At 45.0% G+C, this 27,210-nt stretch overlaps 1 protein-coding gene across 1 annotated transcript in view; it reads right to left on the minus strand.

Moving 5' to 3' along the window:
- The window catches only part of scube1 (signal peptide, CUB domain, EGF-like 1), a 136,903-nt gene that overhangs the window by 77,467 nt on the left and 32,226 nt on the right, over positions 1–27,210 (minus strand). The window contains exon 3 of the mRNA XM_079494788.1: positions 13,022–13,147. Within this exon, the coding sequence (XP_079350914.1) occupies positions 13,022–13,147 (126 nt within the window). The remainder of the gene's footprint in view (positions 1–13,021; positions 13,148–27,210) is intronic.

Here is a 27,210-nt window from a genome sequence, read left to right on the forward strand (position 1 = left end):
ATGTGCTTGACACATAAGAGAGAGAGAGAGAGAGAGAGAGAGAGAGAGAGAGAGAGAGAGAGAGAGGAGAGAGAGAGAGAGAGTCTGTGTGTGTGTGTGTGTGTGTGTGTGTGTGGGGGGGGGGGGTGAGGAGAGGTTGGTGGGATGGAGGGGGGGGGTGAATGCAGGGCAAAGGAGGTGGTGATACAAAGGGAAGATGGGGAGGGATGCGGGTGAAGGTGCGTGTGTGTGTGTGTGTGCGTGCGTGCGTGCGTGCGTGCGTGCGTGCGTGCGTGCGCGTGTGCGTGCGTGCGTGCGACTCAACTTGCAGATGTTTTAACTCCTTCACATGAGTTTGTACAATTATCATCATCGGCCATTTCTCTACCATATTCCCTGTGTTGAGCATATTATGGCCCAAAAGCTAAACGGCCAACGTATCGTGAATTCCCTCATCTCTCTTGCCTTTGTCGCCGCTATATGTGACTAAATTTGACTGAGGGACTGCCATTGGATTTTTTTTCATTTTCGTTTTTTCATTTCATATGAAAGCAGGGAATCATAGCTTCAAATTTACATATTGGTCGTTCAGTTTGATCCACCAGTTTTGGAGATATGGCTTATAGAGTAATGTCTTGCAGAGAAACAGCGAGTTGAGAAAACAGGCTTGAAAGGTTCACTTCTGTGGTCTCTAACATTACACCTAGCTACATGTTTGGGCATTTATTTCATATTTACATCAGCTCTGACACTTATTTCAGACATGCTCTAGTATGTGAAAAGCTGGAATTTGCGCGATGGCAGTCTCTCAGTCAAATCTGGTCACATATGTCATGACGCTGGCCTTTGGTGTTCTGTGACGTAACAAGTTCCCCCCGCAGCGGAGGCAGCACCTCCTCTGAGATCTCGCTTTGTGCTGAAAAGGACGCGTCGGAATGAAAATAAACTCGCTCTGCGCTGCAGACATTCATGCAGCCAGGGCACCGAAACAATCGACACATTGGGCCCAGCTGTGTCCACGGCAAAACAAAATAAATAAAATGTCAAAACCAAACAGAGGAAAAGAACGAATGAGGCCTGCTCTTTAATCAGAGCACAATTAGGCAATCTTAAATCAATTAGTGCCCCTAACTTGTTGACACAGCGCATCTGTGAGTCAACGAATCAACTTCCTACAGGCACTTGCAGACAGATTTCTCCACCCTTCAGCATTTTATTTCCCATTCATCTCTCTATTTCAAAGCATCGTGAGATCTTGAGGCTTTGGGAAATCATTGTTTAAGTCTGTTAAAAGCCACAAAGACCTCATTGTTTTTCATGAGGAGGATAAGAGAATGTGAGAAAAATGAGAGAAGCATAATTTGAGCATGAATCTCAGAGGAAAACAAACTAAAGACGCTTTTTTTTCTTTTTTTTAGATCGAGCTGTTATATTGTAGTAGGGCGTCACTTAAAGGCATAGTTCACCCAAAATACATTTCAGGACAAGTGGTTTCATTCTAAAGGACTTCCTTAAACTAAGCACTATTTCCATTTCACTTAAAGCTACTATAAGCAATAATATGTCAAACATTTAATTACCTTTTTATTTTTTTGGTATTCAGACAGCCAGCAATGGGTAGAACGCTCCCACAAACAATGTAGTCTCTGTGGCACATCTAGGGGCCGCAATCTGCATTCAAAGATGTTCCTAGAAGCTTTGTCATTGGTCGAAAAAAAACCCGGTCGCAATGATTAACCAATCAGGAAGCAGACAGGCAAATCGACCAATGACATATAGCTTCTAGGAAAATCTTTGAATGCAGATTGCGGCCCCTAGATGTGTCACAGAGACTAATTTTTGGGGGGGAACGTTCTACCCATTGCTGGCTGTCTGAATACCAAAAAATAAAAAAATAAAAAGGTCATTAAAATGTTGACATATTATTGCTTATAGTAGCTTTAACCACCAGAACCCTAGCGTCCCTGTAGAGGGTATGGCATCTTCCTCATACCCGGAAGTTATACAGGAACGCCTACTGAGTGGCAAAAAAAACCTACTTTCTGCCCTTGACTGCCCATGCATCCAAACAGAGAAGTCCTGTATGGGCCTGGGCCGTGGCTCAGCGGTCCAGGCACCTTGGCCGGTATAGCCCAAGCCTGGCAGTGTGCCGCGGGTTCGACTCCCGATCGCGACGGCCTTTACTGCATGTCACCCCCCCCCCCATCTATCTCCCCATTTCATGTCAGCCTACTGTCTGTCCCTCTATACAAAATATAAAATATAAAAGGCAAAAGCCACAAAAAAACATTTAAAAAAAAAGTCCTGTCTGGTTGCATTTTGTAAAAAATAAAATACCATCATCAACAAGACAGCGATAATATATCTATAAGATTGAGATTTGCATATATGCAGCTTCATGGCACCAATATAGTCCAGTCCACTATAAATCACTGGAGCATTGATAGAGCCTTACATTAAGTAAAGTAAGCAGTAAGTTCACTGTGAGAGTGAACTGGTGTGAACTCTTATAAACAGACTATAATCATTTTAAATTCACAGTCACAACACTATTATTGTGAGTTTAGGATACACGCGCTGTAACGACATGCTATTTACAGCTCTGACCGATGAGTGTGAGAATGGTTACAGGCACGTCTTAACGTATTATCCAGACATAAGATTGTAATTTACAGCGACTTTTCAAAGTAATCCAAGCTAATTAAAGCCACAACACTGATGTTGTGATGTTGTGACAACTTGTCACATTCTGTGGGTCCCTCTAGCCCATTTTGGGCGGGAACCCCTTTTGGTGTTAGCATTATGTTATGCTTTAGCTATTGAAAAATAGCAGATCTACAAGCTCGTAGCGCGCCACCGAGTGGCGCGCTACGAGCTTGTAGGTCTGCTATTTTTGAAAAATCCAAGAACCACTGACATAGAAACATAGCTTTATCTGAAAACTGTCAGGATGTAGAAGACATTTTTAGAATCTGATCTCAGGTCAAAATGGGCTAGACAGTTGGTGTCTTGTGAACATCCAGTGTATAGTCTGCCCGCACTAATTGTAAATACATGTTCCGTTTGTGTACCAAGACTGTGCGTGCGTGCGTGCGTGCATGCGTGCGTGCGTGCGTGCGTGCGTGCGCGTGCATGTTTGTGTATGTGTGCAATTGTGGTATGTGAATGTGAGTACAGGGTGCCCTGTACTCACATGCCGCATTTCATATGCGTGTGCGTGTGTGTGTGTGTGCGTGTGCATGTATCTGTGTGTGCATATGAGAGTGCATGCCTGTGCATGTATGCCCGTGTGCATGCGTGTGTGTGTGTGTATGTGCGTGCGTGCGTGCGTGCGTGCGTGCGTGCGTGCGTGCGTGCGTGCGTGCGCTGTATCTGTGTGTGTGTGTGCGTGCCTGTGCATCCGTGTGCATGTGACCCCTCGATCCAGTAAATCTTGTGCTGAATGAGACACTTGAGAGCAAGACATTATACCAAACAGTGTCCTTCTTGTTGATGGGACAAAGGTTAGAGGAGCTCAACCTCTTAACTGTGGTTCTGACAATGAGACTACACGTCCCTCCCCTTTCAAACGCTTCTTTTTGGTTGTGTTTATATGGTTACCATGCACCGTGCACTATTTACCCCCACCGTGCACCGTGCACTATTTACCCCCACCGTTAGCCACGGCAGTGAACATAAAGGGGAGGCTAGTGGTGACGGTGCGGCATCCATGAGTCAATAGGCAGGAACGCATTACTCATGATCACGCGTCGCATATATCTCCTCTAAAGTGGACTAAATATAGACAAGATGCCACAGTCGACATCATCATACTTGAAATACAACCTGTTCCTTGGCACCTATCGTTGTATACACCATGCAGCACGTACCACAACTCAGCCCTTGGCTTTGGGTGTGTTTTGTGTCGCATCAGGCAACGCAGTGACATTGACTGGCAAAATAGTCAGTGGTTTTCACACACACACACACACACACACACACACACACACACACACACACACACACACACACACACACACACACACACACACACACACACACACACACACACACACACACACACACACACACACACACACACACACAAAGGGTCAGACAGGCATGAAACGGGGAGCAATAAATGTCGGGTCAATGCATTGATCACATCGCAGCATATATGCTACAATGAAGAATACAGCCATGCCGTAATCTTATGAGATATACTCACATCGCAGATGTCACAAAATGACATCATTGTAAAAGCTTCCGACTTTGGAACTGACATTGATAATCAATAATAAATAATACAAGCGCAGTAAAGTGATGTAAGTCCTTGGTGACACAAATTTGCAGGCAAGTGACTTATTTGGCATCATGAAACAATAACAAAGAAAAGCTGATTTTGAAGGCTACTATAATAATTGAACAAGATGCAAAGCCCAAAGCCTATAGTCGGTTTATTGCGAGCGAAGGTCGCAGTTAACTATGGAATCGTGCATTTCCCGTCAGTGTGTTGGTCGTGCACGTGACGTGTGTTGGTCGGGCACGTGACATCATGTGACATCACGTGACATCATCGGGATGAGTGCTTGTGTGCTATCTCAAGAAATGGGGTAACACATGTATGTAGGGAAGACCCTGAGGTCACAGTGGCCTTAGTAATGACTGCACTTTCTCCTCTGGCTCTATCTTGCCAATATGTATACACACCAGTGTCTTTTGTTGAGATTCTGAATTTCCTGCATCTTTAAACCAAAAACAAAGACAGTATTTCTAAAATACATTTATTGTTACATTGGTGCAGGTCTTAATCCTGGTCTCTAAAACTGCCTCCCCTTGGTCAGTCCGTTGCTCTCCCCAGGTTGGCAGAGGAAGTGTAGCGCCCAGGATTACACTGACAAAAATGGCCTTCCTGTGCCCTGGCATTTGGCCATTGTGCCCTCAAAAAATGGACAACATCAAAGGCCAAGTGAAGAAATTCCAGGTCAAAGACAAAGTCGTACAATTTGTCACACAAATTGGTTCTCCGCATTTGACCCATCTCTTGGAGCGGTAAGCCGCAGCCAAGGAGCGCTGAGCTGCAGCCAAGGAGCGGTGAGCTGCAGCCAAGGAGCGGTGAGCTGCAGCCGTGCCGCACTCGGGAATCATTTGATTAGTAGATTTGACCCCCCAATACAACCCTTTGATGCTGAGTGCCAAGCAGGGAGACATTGGGTCCCATTGTTACAGTCTTTGGTATGACCCGGCCGGGGATCGAACCCCCGACCTCCCAGTTTCAGGGAGGACACTCTAACCACAAGGCCACTGCAGGTATGTATGAGTTCATTACAAATACAGAAAGTCAGAAACTACATATAGTAGGTTGAGCGATGAGTAAAAGCACAAGTAAGAAATGCTTCTGCAATCAAGAAACAGCTCTTGTCTGTTTTGCCTGAGTCACAGTTTATTTCGTCAGGGTATTGGGAGAGTATTGGACAGAGTGAGATTAAGAGAGAGACACAGACAGACAGACAGACAGACAGACAGACAGACAGACAGACAGACAGACAGACAGACAGACAGACAGACAGACAGACAGACAGACAGACAGACAGACAGACAGACAGACAGACAGAGGGAGACAGGAAGGAGAGCAGTGAAACAGCAGAAGCCTGTCAGCAGTGTGTTGGCCCTCCGTGGCCCTGCCTGCCTGCGTTCCCAGCCCCATCATCATTCTGTGTTATATTTGAGACATTCCACAATAAAGATGTCAAACAGAGAGCAAGTCCATCGCCTCTGGGGGAACAGCTTGGACAGCATCCAGTTCACAGCCACGGCCAAGATAACCAACAGAATACAGAGAGGGAGGAGGGAGAGAGGGAGGGAGGAGGGAGGGAGTCAGAGAGAGACAGAGTCAGAGTCAGTTCGAATAACAGAGGAAAAGAAAGAAAGAAAGAAAGAAAGAAAGAAAGAAAGAAAGAGGGGTGCATACTTAGTTTAGACTAGTCATTGGTTAGACATGGGTTAAGGTTAGGTTTAGGTGTGCTGCCCCGTGGGAGGTTAGGTTTAGGGTGAGGGTTTGAGATAGGTTGTAGTTGTAGGACTAAGGACTGGTTTTTTTGATTGATTGATTGAAAATTTTATTAACAGTTTGCAGAATTACAGTACATTTCAAGCACAAACTCAATACAAAGGCTGTTAACTGTGAGTGGACGACCCAATTAAGCATTACACTTGTTTACAAGAGGGTCCACCTTGTTCAATTCATCAAAACATTTAGAGACGTACAAATAGACACTTCTATATAGACAAAGAACAGTACAGGAATTCATCATAATGGAGGTAAAAAGGGAAAAGAAACATATACAGTGAGGGGGAAAAAGGGGGGGCGGTGGGGGGGGATTCAGATTTTACGGGGGCCAGTTTCGAATTGCAGCCATCCGTAGGTGCCCTTTGAGAGCGGTTTTGAAGGAGTCAAGTGATTCGCATGTCTTAATGACACATTTTGGTGGCATAGGAGCGAAAAGAATTTAGTCCCTTGTTTGTGCCGAATCTGGGTTGAACATGATTCGTTGCACTCCCTCTGGTGTTGTGGGTGTGGACTTCGTTAACATTAAGGAAGTATCTACACAGGTACATGGGTATCTTGGTGGAGTATCGAATCTTGTGGACCAGACCCATTGCAAGATGCTGTACTCTGTCGCCGACCCTAAGCCATGCCAGTCTGTCAAAGTGGGCAGGGGTGAGGTGGCGTTCGGGGGGTGAGGCCAAGTAGGAGCCTGACCAGTTTGTTTTGGGAGGTCTGGAGCCTAGTTTTAAGGGCCTTTGAGGTGCTGTGGTACCAGGAGGTGCATGCATAGTCAAAGAAGCCTTGTACAAGGGCTCTTGTTAAGGTCTTCAAGGTGTTTTTGTCGACCAGTGAGGAGATCCTGTAAAGGAATCTTGTTCTTTGGTTGACTTTTTTGATTACGTTGGTGGCCATTTTATCACCGGAAAGATTAGCCTCCAGGATGGAACCTAGGTAGGTAATTTCATCTTTACGTGTGATAACATTGTCACCCACTCTAACCAAGAAGCCATTTGCCTTGCTGAGATTACTATTAGATCCAAAGAGAATGGATTCAGTTTTACCCAGGTGTAAAGATAGTTTGTTATCAGCGAGCCAGGTGCAGATTCTACCGAGTTCAGAGCTGAGGGCATTTTCAACTTGCAGTTTGTCCCTGTCCGAGACCAGCAGTGCCGAGTCATCTGCGAACAGGAACAAGTTGCAGTCACAAGCTGAAGTCATGTCGTTAACATATACTAGGAACAGTAGAGGCCCTAGTATGCTTCCTTGTGGAACGCCACAGCTCACTGGGAGGGGGGGGGGACAGTGTTCAGTGGTCAGTGGTCTAAACCAACAAAGAAAGAAAGAAAGAAAGAAAGAAAGAAAGAAAGAAAGAAAGAACAACTTGCCATAAACAGCGGACAGAGAGCAGCTCGGAGGAGGAGAGGTAACTGTACTTGTACTATATTTTTTATGGATCCTTCTGGTTCTTTTCATTTTGCAAGTTGCCGTACTGTACACGCAATACTTTAGTGAAATCCATGCCTCCGTCACGGTCAAAACAGCAGTATAATTTGTATAGATTTGGGGGTTTTCTAGGCGTGTGTATAACTATGTACGGAATTGCCAATCCGTGCTATTTCACCGTGTTTGGGTGAGATCGGGCTGATCTATCATGGTTAAAATGGAGTTTGAAGTTACAATGTGTTTGTATAGGAATAGGGCGAAGCAGCTAAAATTAATTTCAAAATATCTAAAAACTGAATCAAGCAACTTAAAACTGTCGCATATAAGCCTGGGTAGACGATGAAATGACCAGTTTTCATTTTAAGTGAAATATCCCCTTTAAGCCCTATTTATACACGGGCTATTAGAAAATAGCCAATCGACAGGTTTTTAGAGAATGCTCCGGAAGGGGGTGCATACTTAGTTTAGACTAGTCATTGGTTAGACATGGGTTAAGGTTAGGTTTAGGTGTGCTGCCCCGTGGGAGGTTTAGGGTTAGGGTGAGGGTTTGAGATAGGTTGTAGTTGTAGGACTAATGACTGGTCTAAAGAATTGCGAACATTTTCACTTATGACATGCCAGTGGCTAAAGTTTGAGTAATGGTGAAGAAACAATTAAGGGCAAGGTGCAACAGCATGGCCAAATGTGACTAGGATCCATTGGAAAGTTCCATGATTACATAATGTTATAAATAATCTTTATAAATGTCATCAAACATAATTTAACCAATGACGAATTTGATGTCCCACTCCACTGCTTTGTTGCAACTATACGTATCCAAATAAGGATGAATTAGTGGCTGTCAACAGAGGCTGTATCTACAGTCAGACATCAAATAAAAACAAAGTCTTTACTCAACTTGTTTATTAACCCATTTTGGGCGGGAACCCCTTTTGGTGTTTTAAGCATTCTGTTCTACTTTAGCTATTGAAAAAAGCAGATCTACAAGCTCATAGTGTGGCACAGAGTGCCGCGCTACAAGCTTGTAGATCTGCTATTTTTGAAAAATCGTGGAAATGTGCCTCAAATCGTGCCTCTAAAAAGAGAATATTTTAAACTCAAATCTTTGCTTCTGGTGGGGTCCCTGAAAGAACATATTGTCAGATGGGGGATTGGCGGCCTATTACATATAAGTTTTGGGGTCCTTTACATGAAATATTGAGCACCACTGATATAGAAATATATCAGAAAACTGTCATGATTTAGAAAACATTATTTAAATTTCGACGTCAGGGAACCCTTTTGGTGTTTTAACTAAGCATTATGTAATACTTTAGCTATTGAAAAATATCAGATCTACAAGCTCATAGCGCGCCACCGAGTGGCGCGCTACGAGCTTGTAGGTCTGCTATTTTTGAAAAATCTTGAAAATGCGGCACAAATCTTTGAATATATATTCTTTCAGAGCGAACGTTTTGTTTTACTTTGACGCCAGGCCTAAATGGGTTAAAGATGTGGGCGGCCTATTTCCTCTCGCCAACCATGAAGGGCAGGTGATGAAGGGGTTCCCACGTGACTCACGTATAGTCTGTGGCCCCCGTGTTTGAATAAGTGGCACAAACACATGTAGTACCACCCCCACTCACCCCCCCTTCCATGTGGAGTGTCTTTAGCAAACCACAACACACCATCTGACACGGAATCTAACCAGTAACCTACAACAGCTGTAGACACTCAGAGAGCTGCAGATACAGTGCAGAGTCAGACAGCCACAGAAGGAAACAAACACCAAACGCTATTAGACATGTTGCCAGCAACGCCCCATATTCTCACTGCCTCCCAAACAGAAAATGGGTGCATTTTTAACCCATTTTGACCTATGAGAACGATTCTACAAATGTCTTCTAAATGTTGTTCTAAATGTCAGGGGTCCATGACATTTTCATGTCATGGACCCCCAAAAACATATGGAATTGGCAGCCGACCCCCATCTGATAATATGTTGTCCCAGGGACCTCCCCCCAGAAGCAAAGATTTGAGTTCAAAACACTCGCTCTGAAAGAATATATAGTCAAAGATTTTCACGATATATTTCACGATTTTTCAAAAATAGCTGACCTACAAGCTCGTAGCGCGGCACTCGGTGCCGCGCTATGAGCTTGTAGATCTGCTATTTTTCAATAGCTAAAGCATAACATAATGCTTAAAACACCAAAAGGGGTTTCCGCCCAGAATGGATTAAACAAGGGAGATTTTTTTTCTTTTTAATAAACAGGTTATAAGAATTAGTTTTTTGGTAACTCAATTCCCCCTGCGATCCTTTTAAACTAGCATCATAAACATTAACTAAAAATAAATCTGGAGTCTCAAACAAAAACAATAGCGGGTTGATATTACTCCATTCCCTACATGTGTAATAATGAATTGCATTTGTATAGCGCTTTTCCAAGTGCTCAAAGCGCTTTACAATGGTTCATTCATTCATAGTACACATTCATACAACAGTCGACGCCAGAGTCCTCACTTCCCACATCCACACACCAATTGTGGCGAGCTCACACCGACCAACTCATTGGAGGCAATGTATAGGGTTCAGTGTCTTGCCCAAGGACACTTCGACATGTGGACAGGAGGAGCCGGGATTCGAACCGCCGACCCAGGGATCATTGGACGACCTGCTCTACCTCCTGAGCCACAGCCGCCCTGTGTACACCGCATCCATCTATCTATCTATCTATCTATCTATCTATCTATATATCTATCTATCATCCATATATCTATCCATGCATCCATCCATCCAGCCAATCTTCCAATCTATTCATCAATAACCAATAACCAATATTACTCTTGTGTGATGAGAGTAGGAAACGTGTTTCTATTATAAGTCCAGGGCTAAGAATTCTAAGAGTCTTTATATTTAACTCTATGAATGTAGAGTAAAAGACGGATCTGGGTTTTACTGTGCATTCAAATCTACAGTAAGTGAAGGCAAGTCCGGAGCTAAATTGTGTAATGCAATTACCAATGAGTGCAGTTAGGATGACATTTTAATGGTGGAAAATTCTGGAGACAAGAGAAAAAAAATATACCGTTTTGATGTATGTATCAATTTACAGTACTTAGTTGCAGTGCATACATTATTATTATTATGACTGCATAACCCTGGTCGCATTAACCCATTTTGGGCGGGAACCCCTTTTGGTGTTTCAAGCATTATGTCATGCTTTAGCTATTGAAAAATAGCAGATCTACAAGCTCATAGCGCGCCACCGAGTGGCGCGCTACAAGCTTGTAGGTCTGCTATTTTTGAAAAGTTGTGAAAATGTGGTGCAAATCTTTGAATATATATTTCAGAGCGAACCCTAAAATATTGGCTTCTGGGGGTCCCTGGAACTACAATATTTTGAGATGGGGGTCCGTGGCCCAATAGAGATAATTCTGGGGGTCCTTGACATGAAAAAGGTTGAGCACCACTGACATAGAAACATGGGTTTTTCAGAAAACATTTAGGATTTTGAAGCCTTTTTTTTTAATCGACCTCAGTCCAAAATGGGTTAATGCCATACTCTGCCCTTGAGGTCCGATCAGAATGGATATTTCACAGACAACCCGCAGTACAATCTGGTTATGCACGATTTAATCATTTGTCAGATGTGATATTGCAGACGTTACATGTCTTATGCGCCTTTTTATCATCCATATATCTATCCAATAAATCATCATTAGCGTGACATGATTGGCTAGATGGGAAGTAAGATGATGTCATTGGAACACACTTAGAACCCTCTCCGCTCTTTAAATGTCACTGGAGTGACAGGTAGAAAATGGTCCCTGTAAAAGCAGTCTGAGGTCGACCTAACAACTCAACAGCCACTCTGCGGGGCTGCTGGCTGCCGTTAATAGCACATCCTCTCTCTCACTCCTTCTACCCAACAGCTCTCAGAGTCATAATATATAACACTTAATAAATGCCAAAACATGTCAGACCAAAGATGTTTGGGTTATGTGCAGGGCATCCAAATGACATATTTTGATTTTGCTCGTGTCAGTCAGCGAGCTGGAGGGAGAGGTGAAAGGATGAAATGTGTTTAAGCCATTCTGGGCGGGAACCCCTTTTGGTGTTTTAAACATTGTTATAATCTAACTATTGAGAAATAGCAGATCTACAAGCTCATAGCACGCCACCGAGTGGCGCGCTATGAGCTTGTAGGTCTGCTATTTTTGAAAAATCGTGAAAATGTGCGTGCAAATCTTTGAATATACACTTTCACAGCAAACATTTTTAACTCAAATCTTTGCTTCTGTAGGGGTCCCTGGAACCACATATTTTCAGATGGGGGTCGGTGGCCAAATACAGATTCCTTGACATGAAATATGGAGCACCACTGATACAGAAACATAAGGTTTCTCAGAAAACAGTCAGGATTTAGAGGACATTTGTAGAATCGTTCCCAGGCCTATATGGGCTAAGCACATCCAAGCAGGGCTTCACATCACGCGGAGCAGAAAAACATTTGTCTGGTTGACACTGAGTCAATAACACGAGGCTGCGGCTAAATGGACTGGATCTGTCAGTGATGAAGCAGCTACGGCACAGAACGCCCTAGTCCTGCTCTATCTAGCCCATTCTGACCTGAGATCAGCGCGGCACAGAACGCCCAAGTCCTGCTCTATCTAGCCCATTCTGACCTGAGATCAGCGCGGCACAGAACGCCCTAGTCCTGCTCTATCTAGCCCATTCTGACCTGAGATCAGCGCGGCACAGAACGCCCTAGTCCTGCTCTATCTAGCCCATTCTGACCTGAGATCAGGTTCTAAAAAATGTCTTCTACATCCTGACAGTTTTCTGAATAAAATCACACCCGTGTGAACTGAGTGGTGCAACTCCCCTGCCTCCCCCCCCCCCTCTCTCTCTCTCTCATTAGCAGGCAACAGTGCAGCACTATCTCTCTCTCTCTCTGTTTCTGGCACATCAGCACCCCTACTGGTACTCATGAGTCACACATGAGTCACACACAAACATAGTCACACACAAACATAGTCACACACAAACATAGGTTAACACCGACATTGCTGTTCCTTGGAGTGGTTGCACCACTCAAAAAGCTATGTTTCTATGTCAGTCGTTCTTCGATTTTCTTAAAACAGCAGACCTACAAGCTCGTAGGTCTAGGACCTATGAGCTTGTAGATCTGCTATTTTTCAATAGCTAAAAGCATAACATAATGCTAACACCAAAAGGGGTTCCCGCCCAAAATGGGCTAGAAGAGATATCACGGGGGGGGAGAAGAACTCCTCAACCCCGGTGACCCTCCCAAAACCAACAACGCACAGGGGGAAAATTCATGGAAGCCCTTGCAAACGATGACAGAGAACTCTGTCTGGAGAATGGTGTGTGGAGCCAAACAAGACAAGTGCAACAGATACAGGGTGCAGAGTAGTGTGGATATACCTGGCTGTAATATCACGCCAACCACAATCAACACGCACGCGCGCACAATCGCACACACGCACACGCACACGCACACACACACACTCTGATGCAGAGACAAGTACAGGAGAGACATATTATTTGAAGGTAGCATCCATTACCTAGACAGTTGTGTCCATCGTGGGACAGCATGAAGCCATCGTAGCAGGTGCACCTGTAGTTGCCTGGTATGTTGATGCACTCGTGGACGCAACCTCCATTGTAGTCGTTCTCACACTCGTCCATATCTGAAAGAGACGAGAGACACAGAACTCATCAGCACGAAACTCAGATCTACGTTGGAACACCGATTGTCCAGGACATGTCATGGCTGGATGGCTGGATGGATGGATGGATGGATGGATGGATGGATGGAGGGATGGAGGGAGGGAGGGAGGGAGGGAGGGATGGATGGATGGATGGATGGATGGATGGATGGATGGATGGATGGATGGATGGGTGGATGGATGGATGGATGGAGGTAAAGTCCAACCATCACCACATATAATTTCTAGTGATGCACCGAATATTCGGCTGCAGAAAATATTCGGCAGAAAATGGCTAAAAATGCATTTTTCGGCCTATTCGGTTTCGGCCAGAATAGGCAGAAAATACATCACCGAATAGTGTATGCCAGGGGTGCCCACACATTTATGACGTGAGATCTACTTTCAAAATGACCAGCTCAACAAGATCTACCCACTGAAAAAATAAGTGTACCATTGCTGAAAATAGTTTAAATATATAATGTACCTGGGGGGGCTTTGGAATAGGGGGAAATTATGACAGGCAGTTTCTGCTGTCAAAATATGTCCCCCCCGTATTTAACTTAAACGCCCAATGCATTCTCAATGGCAATAGCACAAACTTTGGCATGCTACTAGTCCTACATACTTACACCTATAGAAACCCCATTCATACCTATTTAGGTTTATCTTACGGTGGACATGTTGTGAAATGGAATCTTTGAAATGTTTCATAGTTTTAGAAATATATAGTGCTTTCCAATTTGAGAAATTTATAATGGGGCTCAATGGCAGATATTGGCACGTCAAAAAAGCACTTTCACCTAGAAACTCCATTCACGGGGTTTTTCAAGATGGCGGCAAGCTAGACGGACGTGTGTCTCTCAACTCCGCAGCTTGTTACAAATTATTTAACAAAAAAAACAGACTAATGGAAAAGTGAGCAGTTTTATTTAAGCAACCTGATGATGAATAACAAAAGAATGCCCAAACGAGGTGGCAAAAACCAAGCCAAGTTGAGCTTTGGTTCTGCTGGGTCCAAGGAAAGCGGGGAAGCTAATGCTAGCAACATGGCTGGGGCTGAGAGCTCGGGAGCTGAGACGGAAGACACGGGCCGTCGCTCGGAGAGTGCAAGTTGCTCTATTCTCGAGGCTATCAAGGAGATGAAATCCGAATTCTCACAAAAGTTAGATTCAGTCATGTCGGCGATTGAAGGTATGAAGAAAGAGGTCGGAGATTGCAAAGAACGAGTCAAGGGTGCGGAGACTCGCATCTCTGGCACTGAGGACATTGTTGCTAGCTTACAGGCTAAGGTCCAGGACCTGGAAAAGAAGTACAAGCAAATGGAGCTAAAGGTTCTGAGCGGAGAAACAAGGTCCAGAAGATCCAATGTGAGATTGGTAAATTTGCCAGAGAAGACAGAGGGTTCTGATGCTTGTGACTTTCTCGAGCAGTGGCTGGTAAAAACATTGGACTTAACGTCGAAGCTAACCATTGAAGTGGCCCACAGGATTGGGCCGAGAAGAGAAGACAACGCTCCTCCGAGGACTCTCATCATGAAATTCCTGGACAATAGAGACAAGGTGAAGGTGATGAGGGCTGCTCGAACCAAGGGCCAAATCAAGCACGGGGATACATCTATAAAACTTTATCCCGATTTAACCGATGAGGTGCGCAAGCAGCAAAAAGTTTTTGACTCGGTCCGACAAAAACTTCGAGAGATCCCTGGGCTACGTCAAGGAATAATGTTTCCAGCTAGGTTATTGGTGACATATAAAAACAAAACTCAGTCCTTTGACAAACCAGCGGACGTGGATGACTTTATTCGACGAATAAAAGACGTGTCTGGAGCAGTCAGCAGTGGAGCCGCGGAGAAGTGAGGATGTGAGGTAGGCTGGCTAGCTAGCTAGCCCGAGGCAGCTAAACCAACACGGGGCACAGAACTTTTTATATATCCCTTTAATGTATTTTTTTCTATACAGTAAACCGTGATATAATTTTGATATGTTCAGATCATAGTTGTGCTCGGCACGCGATATTATTTTATACTGAGTTGTACTCTGAATGACGTTAAATGTTTTGGTTTTGGTGTCTCGATTTGTTTTGAATGATATGCTAGCTTGTTGTTATCTTGGAGCTACTGTTAGCTGAAGGCTAATATGTTGAGGGCCGTGGGGGTTCTTTTGTTCTCCCCGTCTTTGTTTATGGTTCAGGCTGATGTTTTTTTTTGGTTGGGGAAGCTTTATATTATTATTACCCTATAACTAGATCGTGTGGTTTGTACTTATTATAGTAATTGGGGATAAATGATGACACTATAGTACCGTGTCTCGGCACGGGACTCAATTTCCCATGATGCATCTGGGTCCCGGTTTTGTATTTCAGTTCCGGATCATTGTACAGACCTAAGGGTCATCTTAATTTTGAGGGAGCACCACTGCTGGTACCCTCCGGTACTACACCCGGATTTATAGTATAGCATTTTGTGTAGTGTCCCCTGCCACAGGGCTTTCATGGCACAACTTTGAAGGGATAGATTGCAGAATAGTGTACTCTTTTGGTACACATTTATATTTCGTTTTACATTAAATACACAATCTAAATTTAAAAGAAGGCAATGGGTGGGGGGGGGGGGGGGGGATTTAATAAAACCAGGAAAACTATGTTTTTGGATAGTTCACTACTAAGGGTTGTGTGTGCACATGTATGTATATGCATGCATGTGCGTGTATGTGCATGTGTATATACAGTATTATTATACAAAAAATAATTTATTAAAAAATAAAGTATAATTATATTATATATTTAAAAAAAAAGAGAGAGATAGGGGAAGGGAAAAGATTGAACATCGGTTGTAAAAAATTTTTTTTTTATTTGTTTTATTTTATTTTCTGCTCAAGGTCTAATACTATGGTTTAAATTCTGTTTTCACTTATATTGGGGGAGGGAGAGTTTATCACGAGGCGAATGGTGATGCTGGGTCATTCCTCACATTGTGTGGAGTGGTCTTTAACCTTTTTGAAGTGGGAAGCAGGGGGGGGGGGGCAAGCCTACTCGATGGGCTCAGGGGTTTTGGGGTTTTTGTTTTTCAGGCTCACTGTCGCAGCCTTTGTTTTCATGTTATGTGTTTATTTGTTTGTTGAAGGCACTGCTCTAAATTCAGGTTCAGAAAAGTCATTTGAGATATGTGATTATGGCTAGAGAATTGGAGGTTAAATTCACTTCATGGAATTGTAGGGGTTTACAAAAAATCAAAAAGGTTAAGCAGGTGATGGGAAGGTTAAAAGATATCCACTCGAGTATTGTCTTTCTCCAGGAAACGCATTTGATACTGAATGAGGATATTAGGATTAGGAAAAGATGGCGAGGGGAGGTGTTTTCAGCACCTTTCACTTCCCAGGCTAGGGGGGTCATGACTCTTATACACAAATCTATCCCATTTAATGTTACTAAGGTAATTGCCGATAAAATGGGGCGATATTTGATAATTCAAGGTAATCTTTTTGCAGAGTGTCTTATTTTGGTAAATATCTACGCACCGAACAATGATGACCCAAAGTTTTTCAGTAACTTATTTATATTATTGACATCTCTTGGGGGTCATTATCTGATAGCGGGGGACTGGAATGTGACCCCTAATCCTACTGAAGATAGATCTACTCATTCAGACAAAACTCACTCTAAAAGTAGGGAAGTTATTCACCAGTTTTCCAAAGACTTAAATCTTAGAGACATATGGAGAGATAGAAACCCTGGTGTATCTGCATACTCATGCTATTCTAGTACATACAAAACGTACAGTAGAATTGATTTATTTCTGGTTTCTGCAAGTCTTGTAAATAGAGTTAAGGACTGTGTGTATGATAGTATCCTAATTTCAGATCATGCTCCTAATAGTTTGATTTATGTAGACCCAGGTCGGATGCGGGACCCCCCTAAGTGGAGGTTTGAGCAGAGATGGCTCCAGGACCCTGAGCTGATAACTTTTTTGGAAGAACAAATAGACACCTATTTTGCTACAAATACGGATGAAACATCGGCAACTATAAGGTGGGAAGCATTTAAGGCTTTTATTAGGGGACAGATTATAAATTTTACGAGCTCCAAAACAAAGAAAAACAAACAAAAAGTTATATTACTGGAATCAAAAATTAAAGCTATGGAAGGTTCTTACTTTAAGAAGCCTTGTCCTAAATTACATCAGGAAATATTATTATTACGTGCACAATATAATGAAATATCCGCTTCCAAAGCAGCAGCTAATTTGTTAAAGCTCAAACAAACTATCTTTGACCAGGGTGAGAAGTCTGGCAGGGTTCTAGCCTGGCGCATTAAACAAATGCAAACTGAAAGAGCAATCAACATGTTAAAAAATGATGTTGGGGAGACGATAGAAGACCCTATCCAAATTTGCGAGGCATTTAGAGATTATTATGGTAAATTATATAGCTCCGAGACAAATCAAGAAGATGTAGTTGAGAGCTCCTTTTTGGATGGAATTAATATTCCTAAAATTCGAGAGGAAGACAGTAAAAAGCTGGGGGCAGATGTGAGTATTGGTGAGATTTTGGAGGCAATGAGTAATATGAAGTCTGGAAAAGCTGCAGGGCCTGATGGTCTGCCGATAGACATTTATAAAAGATTTGCGGGCAGATTGGCGAAACCCCTCTTGGACATGTATACTGAATCTTTTGAAGAGGGAGTATTGCCTCCCACTTTGAGAGGAGCCCTCATTATACTTTTGCCAAAACCTGGTAAATCAAATGATAGATGCGAAAATATGCGTCCAATCAGCCTCTTAAATTCTGATCTTAAGATACTTTGCAAAATACTTGCAAAGAGACTAGAACTTATTCTACCTGAAATTATAGATGAGGACCAGAATGGGTTCATGGTGGCCCGCCAGGGTTTTCACAATGTAAGGAGAGTATTGGATTTATTGCATGTCCAGGAGGGGGCGCCAGATACAGCCTTTTTATCTCTCGATGGGGAAAAAGCTTTCGACCGCGTAGAGTGGCCGTTTCTATTCGAGCTTCTTGGTCGATTTGGCTTGGGGGAGAACTTTTGTAAATGGGTAAGACTGTTGTATAACGATCCATATGCAGAAATACTAACCAACAATAATATATCTAGACCGATTAGGATCCATAGAGGCTGTAGACAGGGATGCCCTTTATCACCACTCTTATTTTTGATCGCAATTGAACCATTTGCAATTGCTGTAAGGGAACATACACTAATTACAGGTATTAATATAGAAAATCTAGAGCACCGCATATCTTTATATGCTGATGATGTAATATTATTCCTGAAAAATTTGGAGATATCTGTCCCAGCTATTCTGGATCTAATAACATCGTATGGTCGCATATCTGGCTACAAAGTAAACAACTCTAAGTCATCCATTATGCTTCTGAACTCGGAAGAAAGATCAAACCCTCCCGGTCATGTTCGTCACTTCAGACCAGTAAATGCCTTTACTTATTTGGGAATCCAAATCGTGCCAAGGTTGGAAGAGGTTGTGAATGCCAATTATAACCCAATTTTAGCCACAATCGAAAATTCAATTAATAGATGGTCAAGTCTTTCAATATCTTTGATCGGCAGAATTAATATACTGAAAATGAATGTACTTCCCAAGCTATTGTATTTATTTCAGAACGTACCCTTGTCACCTCCACCAAACTTCTTTTCTAGAACCAGGAAATTGTTTACCAACTTTATTTGGAACAATAGACATCCTAGACTTAGATTGTCCTTACTTTATCTACCCTATGATAGGGGAGGATTACAGTGTCCTAACTTGCTGTGGTATTTTTGGGCAGCTCAATTGAGAACACTAATGTTCTACTTTACAACGGATGCGGCGCCGGCATGGAAAGATGTGGAATCAAGCTCCTTGAAGTTACCACTCCCCCTTTATATTTACTCAGATACTTATAAAAACCTAAAAAGAATTACAAGCAATCCTATAGTTAAAACAATGATTGAAGTCTGGCATGAGGTTAATATATTTTTGGGAGAACATCCACGTCTCTCTCGCTTCAGCCCAATATGGGGTAATAATCAATTTGTGCCAGGTAGAGCTGATGGGGGGTTTAAATTGTGGGCTGATAGGGGAATAGGTCAATTAAGGGATGTATTTGAGAGGGGTCGGGGGAGTATGCTCTCGTTTGAGGAACTGGTCATTAAATATGATATCCCTCGCAAACACTTCTTTAAATATCTGCAACTGAGGGACTTTATTAGAACTAATCTGGGGCAATCCATGCTGGCCCCATCCATGTCTGTGCTGGAGAAAGCTTTGGTTAATGACCCATTCGGAAGGGGGTTAATATCAGATTTCTATGCCCTATTGGTTGACTTTTCTCCGGAATCCTCGGAAGATAGGCTTAATGCCTGGAGAACAGATATTCAGGAGGATTTAACAGTGGAACAATGGAGTACGGCTTGTGCACAAGCTCAATCCCAGACTGGGAATACTCGTCTAAAACTTCTACAATACAATTGGCTTATGAGAGTGTACATTACACCAGTTAAACTTAATAAGTATAATTGTAATATTCCAGATGTATGCACCAGATGCGGTGAAGATAGAGGCACATTGTTCCACTGTCTATGGTCCTGTCCAAAATTGATTGAGTTTTGGGGGAAGGTCGGGCAGGAAATACAGAAGATTTTGTCAATAAATATTGTACCAGAACCAAAGTTCTTCCTGCTCGGTCTATATCCGGAGGGACACAAGATAAAGCGTAATGAACAAATGTTTATAGATATATGTCTTTTACAAGCTAAGAGAGTGATAGCATTGACCTGGAAGAGGCCGGACAAACCAAGTATTACACAGTGGTTCAGAGAATTGTCTTTATGTCTACCTTTGGAAAAGATTGCATACATTCTTAAGGACAAACAAGAAATGTTTCAGGAGGTGTGGGGCCGTTTTATGAGATACATAAAGAACAATAATTTGTCACATCTAATGGATGGAGCTGAAGAGGAGTAGTGCTGTTGTTTTTTGTTTTGTTTTGTTGTTTTTGGTTATTGTTGTTTTGCTTTCTTTATATCAGTAATTGTCTTGTACTGTTCATTGTTGTTTTTTGTATATGTGTATTGTCATTTGTGTGTAAAAAGGAAAATAAATATATTGTTGAAAAAAAAAAAAAGAAACTCCATTCACACATTTTATAATTCAGCTTACTGTGGAGACACATGCTGGAACCTTTTACTTTGAAATGATTTGTAGTTTCGGAGTTATTTAACTTAAACGCCCAATGCATTCTCAATGGCAATTACACAAACTTTGGCATGCTACTAGTCCTACATAATTACACCTAGAAACCCCATTCTAACCTATTTAGGTTCATCTTACGGTGGACATGTTTGCCTGAAAAGAAATCTTTGAAATGTTTCATAGTTTTAGAAATATATAGTGCAAGGACACTTCGACACCAACTCTGGGGGAGCCCGGGTTCGAACTGGCAACCTTGCAGTTACCATCCAGCCACTCTACCCCCTGAGCCACCGCCGCCCTGTTTTGGTTTTACTATAGTTTATGACAGAATGGAGAGAGAAAGCTAAATTCATTGACAAAGTACATTTGGAATTTGTCACCCATCCTACACACCCTATAGTCTGAATTGCATACACTGTATGCAATTAATGCATTAAAAAAAGCTGAATAAATGTTTTATGGACCCATAATAGTGATTATTATTTAAGTTAAGTTTTGCCATAAATCAGGTAGCTTTAAGGTACGGCCATGACAGCAATGGTAGTAAAAAATATATATAATATTAATCATATTCGGATATTCAGTATTCGGTTTTCGGCCAACTGTTTCCTATATTCGGTTTCAGCCAAGAATTTCCCCTTCGGTGCATCCCTAAATTAATTTCTCTTCTATATGTTGCTCTTCTGTTTGCTAAATCGTTAGCCTCATAGCATAATTGCCTATAGGCCTATTCATAGTTCCGTTCTCGGTGAAGAGGTGACCACCGGAAACTACAACATGACATTACGCCACGGTGGTCAGAGGTGAAGAGGTGACCACCGGAAACTACAACATGACATCACGCCACGGTGGTCAGAGGTGAAGAGGTGACCACCGGAAACTACAACATGACATCACGCCACGGTGGTCAGAGGTGAAGAGGTGACCACCGGAAACTACAACATGACATTACGCCACGGTGGTCACGGTGGAGACGTGCACATCTCTCTGTTTTTACTAACTCGCCTCTTCAACCGAGAACTGGACTATGAATAGGCCACATTTTGGAGGTTTTCAGGAAAACATAAATGAGAAATTGACTTGGGCAAATTAGGCATAAAAAACCCCTCTATACTCAGCTTAACCCATTCTGGACGGGAACCCCGTTTGGTGTTTTAACTAAGCATTATGTTATACTTTAGCTATTGAAAAATAGCAGATCTACAAGACCTACAAGAGCTTGTAAGTCTGCTATTTTTTTTTAAATCGTAAAAATGCGGCACAGATTTATTTTTAGTAGGCTGCATCCAATGTTTATGATGCTAGTTTAAAAGGATTGCAGGGGGAATTGATTCTTATAACCTGTTTATTAAAAAGAAAAAAATACTTTTTTATTTATTTCGACATCAGGCCTAAATACACAGCTGATTCATCCTGCCTCATTGCCTATCAGAATGCTTCTTACATTGAAAATAATTTATGCCCAAGTCAAACAAGTTAGCCTCGAGTCGTAGCATATTAATTGCCCAGGTCATTCAGAAACGTCAAGTTGGTTGGCCTGGGCCGTGGCTCAGCGGTCCAGGCACCTTGGCTGTTAATCCAGTCTGGCAGTGTGCCGCGGGTTCGACTCCCAATCCCGACGGCCTATACTGCATGTCGCCCACCCCCCCCCCCCCATCTCTCTCCCCATTTCCTGTCAGCCTACTGTCTGTCCCTCCATAAAATATATAAAATAAAGGTGAAAGCCACAAAAAAAACATTTAAAAAAGAATTTATGCTAGACTCTAGCATAATTATTATTATATTTCTTTTTCTTTTCTTATTTCTTTTTTAAATGTTGGTAACCAACCTTTTCAAGCCCAAGAGCCCATTTTATTCCCAATTGTAAGCCATGATCTACCACTAAAATAGGCTATGTTTAGAAAAACACTTTTTGACAGGCTCAATGCATGTGCACACAAACACTATAGTTTAAATAAGAATAAATACTGATAAGATAATCAATGCCAAAATATTAAGACAAATGTATTTTTCCATAGTCAGACTGCTTGCCTGTGTAGGTATAGTAGTGAGTGAGAGGCTGTTTAGCTCTGTGGGTTTTTAGTTGTGCATCACAAGTTCACAACGGATAGCGGTCAAACAAGAGAACAAACAAACTCTGCAGTTGATGGCTCGATACACATGTCTGGGGCCATCACTGCAAGCTATTCAAAATCCACATTCTGTGTATTGGTAGTGTGTCAGTCTGACACCCGCTCACTCCGGGATCTACTTGAATGGCTCGTGCGAGCTACTGGTAGCTCCCGAACCCCTGGTTGGTTACCCCTGGTCTACTGGTAGCTCCCGAACCCCTGGTTGGTTACCCCTGGTCTACTGGTAGCTCCCGAACCCCTGGTTGGTTACCCCTGGTCTACTGGTAGCTCCCGAACCCCTGGTTGGTTACCCCTGTAGAGGCTTAGGAAATAGCAGGCTGAGCTGTACAGTATGGTGGGGTGTTTGGCTAGATCAGAATGACCGTCTCTCCGTATAATAATACTAGGGATGTCCTGATACACTTTTTTTGCTTCCGATCCGATCCCGATGCCTCAATTTCTGTGTTAGCCGATACCGATACGAATACCGATACCAGTGTCGTGATCTCATGTTGTGTTCATAGCTATATTGCTATATATCTCGTGTTGTGTTTATAGCAGACAGCTCACTCAAATGTGCACTTGCAGTTTCACATGTCCCAACATTTTATTTACCTGCCATAGTGTCAACCTCATACCCCTGTGTCGGATCCGTGGTTAGACTGGCATATATTCACCGATACCGATATGGAAAAAAATCACACCTGTGTGAACTGAGTGGTGCAACTCCCCTCTCCCCCTGCCTCTCTCTCTCTCTCTCTCTCTCTCTCTCTCTCTCTCTCTCTCTCTCTCTCTCTGTAATTAGCACTAGGCAACAGTGCAACACTATCTCTCTCTCTCTGTTTCTGGCACAACAGCGCCACTTTTGCCCCTACTGGTACTCAGTCACATAGTCACACACATAGTCACATAGGTTAACGCGGACATTGCTGTTCCTTGGAGTGGTTGCACCACTCAATAAAGGGCCGATCCATTACTTTTCCCAATACCGATACAGTATCGGGAGACTCTATCTCTAAATAATAGCATATTATAGGTTTAGAATGTCAAAATATCAGATCAACAACACATACAGTAGGAAAAGAAAAGGGGCTTGAGACCTCAGGTTTACAGTGAAGGTGTGCGGAGCCAGATAGCCTCGCACAACATTAAAGGGTGCATTAGTCAGGGGGTGCAGCCATAGCAGGCCAGGGGGGAGAGGAAGGTAGTGTCAGGGGGTGCAGCCATAGCAGGCCAGGGGGGAGAGGAAGGTAGTGTCAGGGGGTGCAGCCAGAGCAGGCCAGGGGGGAGAGGAAGGTAGTGTCAGGGGGTGCAGCCATAGCAGGCCAGGGGGGAGAGGAAGGTAGGGGGTGCAGCCAGAGCAGGCCAGGGGGGAGAGGAAGGTAGGGGGTGCAGCCATAGCAGGCCAGGGGGGAGAGGAAGGTAGTGTCAGGGGGTGCAGCCAGAGCAGGCCAGGGGGGAGAGGAAGGTAGTGTCAGGGGGTGCAGCCAGAGCAGGCCAGGGGGGAGAGGAAGGTAGTGTCAGGGGGTGCAGCCAGAGCAGGCCAGGGGGGAGAGGAAGGTAGGGGTAGGGGTGCAGCCATAGCAGGCCAGGGGGGAGAGGAAGGTAGGGGTAGGGGTGCAGCCATAGCAGGCCAGGGGGGAGAGGAAGGTAGGGGTAGGGGTGCAGCCATAGCAGGCCAGGGGGGAGAGGAAGGTAGGGGGTGCAGCCATAGCAGGCCAGGGGGGAGAGGAAGGTAGTGTCAGGGGGTGCAGCCATAGCAGGCCAGGGGGGAGAGGAAGGTAGTGTCAGGGGGTGCAGCCATAGCAGGCCAGGCCAGGGGGGAGAGGAAGGTAGTGTCAGGGGGTGCAGCCACAGCAGGCCAGGGGGGAGAGGAAGGTAGGGGGTGCAGCCATAGCAGGCCAGGGGGGAGAGGAAGGTAGTGTCAGGGGGTGCAGCCATAGCAGGCCAGGGGGGAGAGGAAGGTAGGGGGTGCAGCCATAGCAGGCCAGGGGGGAGAGGAAGGTAGGGGGTGCAGCCATAGCAGGCCAGGGGGGAGAGGAAGGTAGGGGGTGCAGCCATAGCAGGCCAGGGGGGAGAGGAAGGTAGGGGGTGCAGCCATAGCAGGCCAGGGGGGAGAGGAAGGTAGGGGGTGCAGCCATAGCAGGCCAGGGGGAGAGGAAGGTAGGGGGTGCAGCCATAGCAGGCCAGGGGGGAGAGGAAGGTAGGGGGTGCAGCCATAGCAGGCCAGGGGGGAGAGGAAGGTAGTGTCAGGGGGTGCAGCCATAGCAGGCCAGGGGGGAGAGGAAGGTAGTGTCAGGGGGTGCAGCCAGAGCAGGCCAGGGGGGAGAGGAAGGTAGTGTCAGGGGGTGCAGCCAGAGCAGGCCAGGGGGGAGAGGAAGGTAGGGGGTGCAGCCATAGCAGGCCAGGGGGGAGAGGAAGGTAGTGTCAGGGGGTGCAGCCAGAGCAGGCCAGGGGGGAGAGGAAGGTAGTGTCAGGGGGTGCAGCCAGAGCAGGCCAGGGGGGAGAGGAAGGTAGGGGGTGCAGCCATAGCAGGCCAGGGGGGAGAGGAAGGTAGTGTCAGGGGGTGCAGCCATAGCAGGCCAGGGGGGAGAGGAAGGTAGTGTCAGGGGGTGCAGCCATAGCAGGCCAGGGGGGAGAGGAAGGTAGGGGGTGCAGCCATAGCAGGCCAGGGGGGAGAGGAAGGTAGGGGGTGCAGCCAGAGCAGGCCAGGGGGGAGAGGAAGGTAGGGGGTGCAGCCATAGCAGGCCAGGGGGGAGAGGAAGGTAGGGGGTGCAGCCAGAGCAGGCCAGGGGGGAGAGGAAGGTAGGGGGTGCAGCCAGAGCAGGCCAGGGGGGAGAGGAAGGTAGTTGGAGACGGGCGTAAGGAGAGTGTCAGCCTGGTGTTTATTCGATGGGGATGTCGCCCCTTCATGCTGAGCCAGCGGAGGCTTTCACGGGAGCCACTCAACAAGTGGTTGCCATGCGGAGCCACTTAAACAAACAGCCCCCCCTCCGTGTGAACGGGCAGGAGATCCGCCAAAGCAGCCAGTAAGACCCTGGCCCACATCCTTCTCCTTCTCCTCTCCTCTGCCCTCCTATGTCCCCCTCCTCCTCCCCATCCTTCTTCTTCTCCCCTTGTCTTACTGAAGATGAGACACTGCAGGTGGCTGGCAAGAGTTGTCAGAAAACTGTATTTTTTAGCCAGCCACCGCTGGTTGAGAAATGACAGAGTTACCATGTGGGGGTCCCCAGGGGGTCCCTCTACTGTACTGTACTGTAGTGATACACCTGAAATCATCATATATACAGTTAATATGTATGTGTGTGTTAGGCTGCACAACAGTGACACTTGGTTTTGAAAACCAACCAAATGCAATTTCCGTGCTCAGACACAGGTAGCCAGCCACCCAGCCTGGCACACACAAAGCTATTTAAAAACTGAACTCCCCAGGTTTGCAAAGGATCTGCTGGCACAGAGCAGTGGTGGACAGACAGACAGACAGACAGACAGACAGACAGACAGACAGACAGACAGACAGACAGACAGACAGACAGACAGACAGACAGACAGACAGACAGACAGACAGACAGACAGACAGACAGACAGACAGACCTCTATGTGTCCACATCCTGTGCATGGACACAATCAAGACCTGGACATACTGCAGCACACCACATGCACCCATGAAAAGCACACACACACGCTCCAACACACACGCACGCTCCAACACACATGCACACACACACACACACGCGCGCCTCCAACGCAGACTAAGAGCAAAGCTGGCGTGAATAAAGTACCTCATCTGACAAAAGCTTCATGTGAAAGGATCCAGTCTGTTACAGAACCATCAACGCTACAGTTAAATACCACCACCACCACCACCACCCCTCCACCCCCCCCCCCCCCCACCCCCACCCCTCCACACACACACACACACACACACACACACACACACACACACACACACACACACACACACACACACCGTGAAACGTTGCCAGGACATGCCGCCGTGTTATACAGCGAGTGCAGATCATCGGAGAGCCCTAGTATGTATACTTTTCTCTGCTTGTTTGCTTTCTCTCCCTCCCTCCCTAAACACTAAACACTAAACACTATAGGCTGCTGTGCCATGTTGTCCGCCCTTTAAAAAGAGCCTCTTGCCTCTGGCACTCACAAAGCCCCTCAGGCAGTCGTCGCCCCCTGCTCATCCCACATGCATTTGCAACCAATTAGGGGCGAGCTGGAATGAGAGACGGGGGCGTCTGGGTAATGACTGTTTGGACGCCTAGCCTCGGCCCCCCTGCTGGCATGCCATGCCGAGACGACGGGCATCGGCACGGCATGACGTGGCATGGTACGGAACAACTCAACGCCTCCTCGCACGCTCCGCGTTTCATGACAGGACAGACTCGGAGAGGAGAAGGACGGAGGAAACCATGAGGGTATATTGGAAACGGAGCAGAGGGGCAGGAAGGAAGGTGGCGGGGTCATTAACCCATTTTGGGTGTTAGCATTATGTTATGCTTTAGCTATTGAAAAATAGCAGATCTACAAGCTCATAGCGCGCCACCGAGTGGCGCGCTACGAGCTTGTAGGTCTGCTGTTTTTGAAAAGTCGAAGAACGACTGACATAGAAACATAGGCTTTTTCAGAAAACTGTCAGGATGTAGAAGACATTTTTAGAATCTGATCTCAGGTGAAAATGGGTTAACTGATGCTCTAATCCAGGGGTGGGC

This window comes from Electrona antarctica (genome assembly GCF_951216825.1).
Source record: "Electrona antarctica genome assembly, chromosome: 23".
NCBI lineage: Eukaryota > Metazoa > Chordata > Actinopteri > Myctophiformes > Myctophidae > Electrona > Electrona antarctica.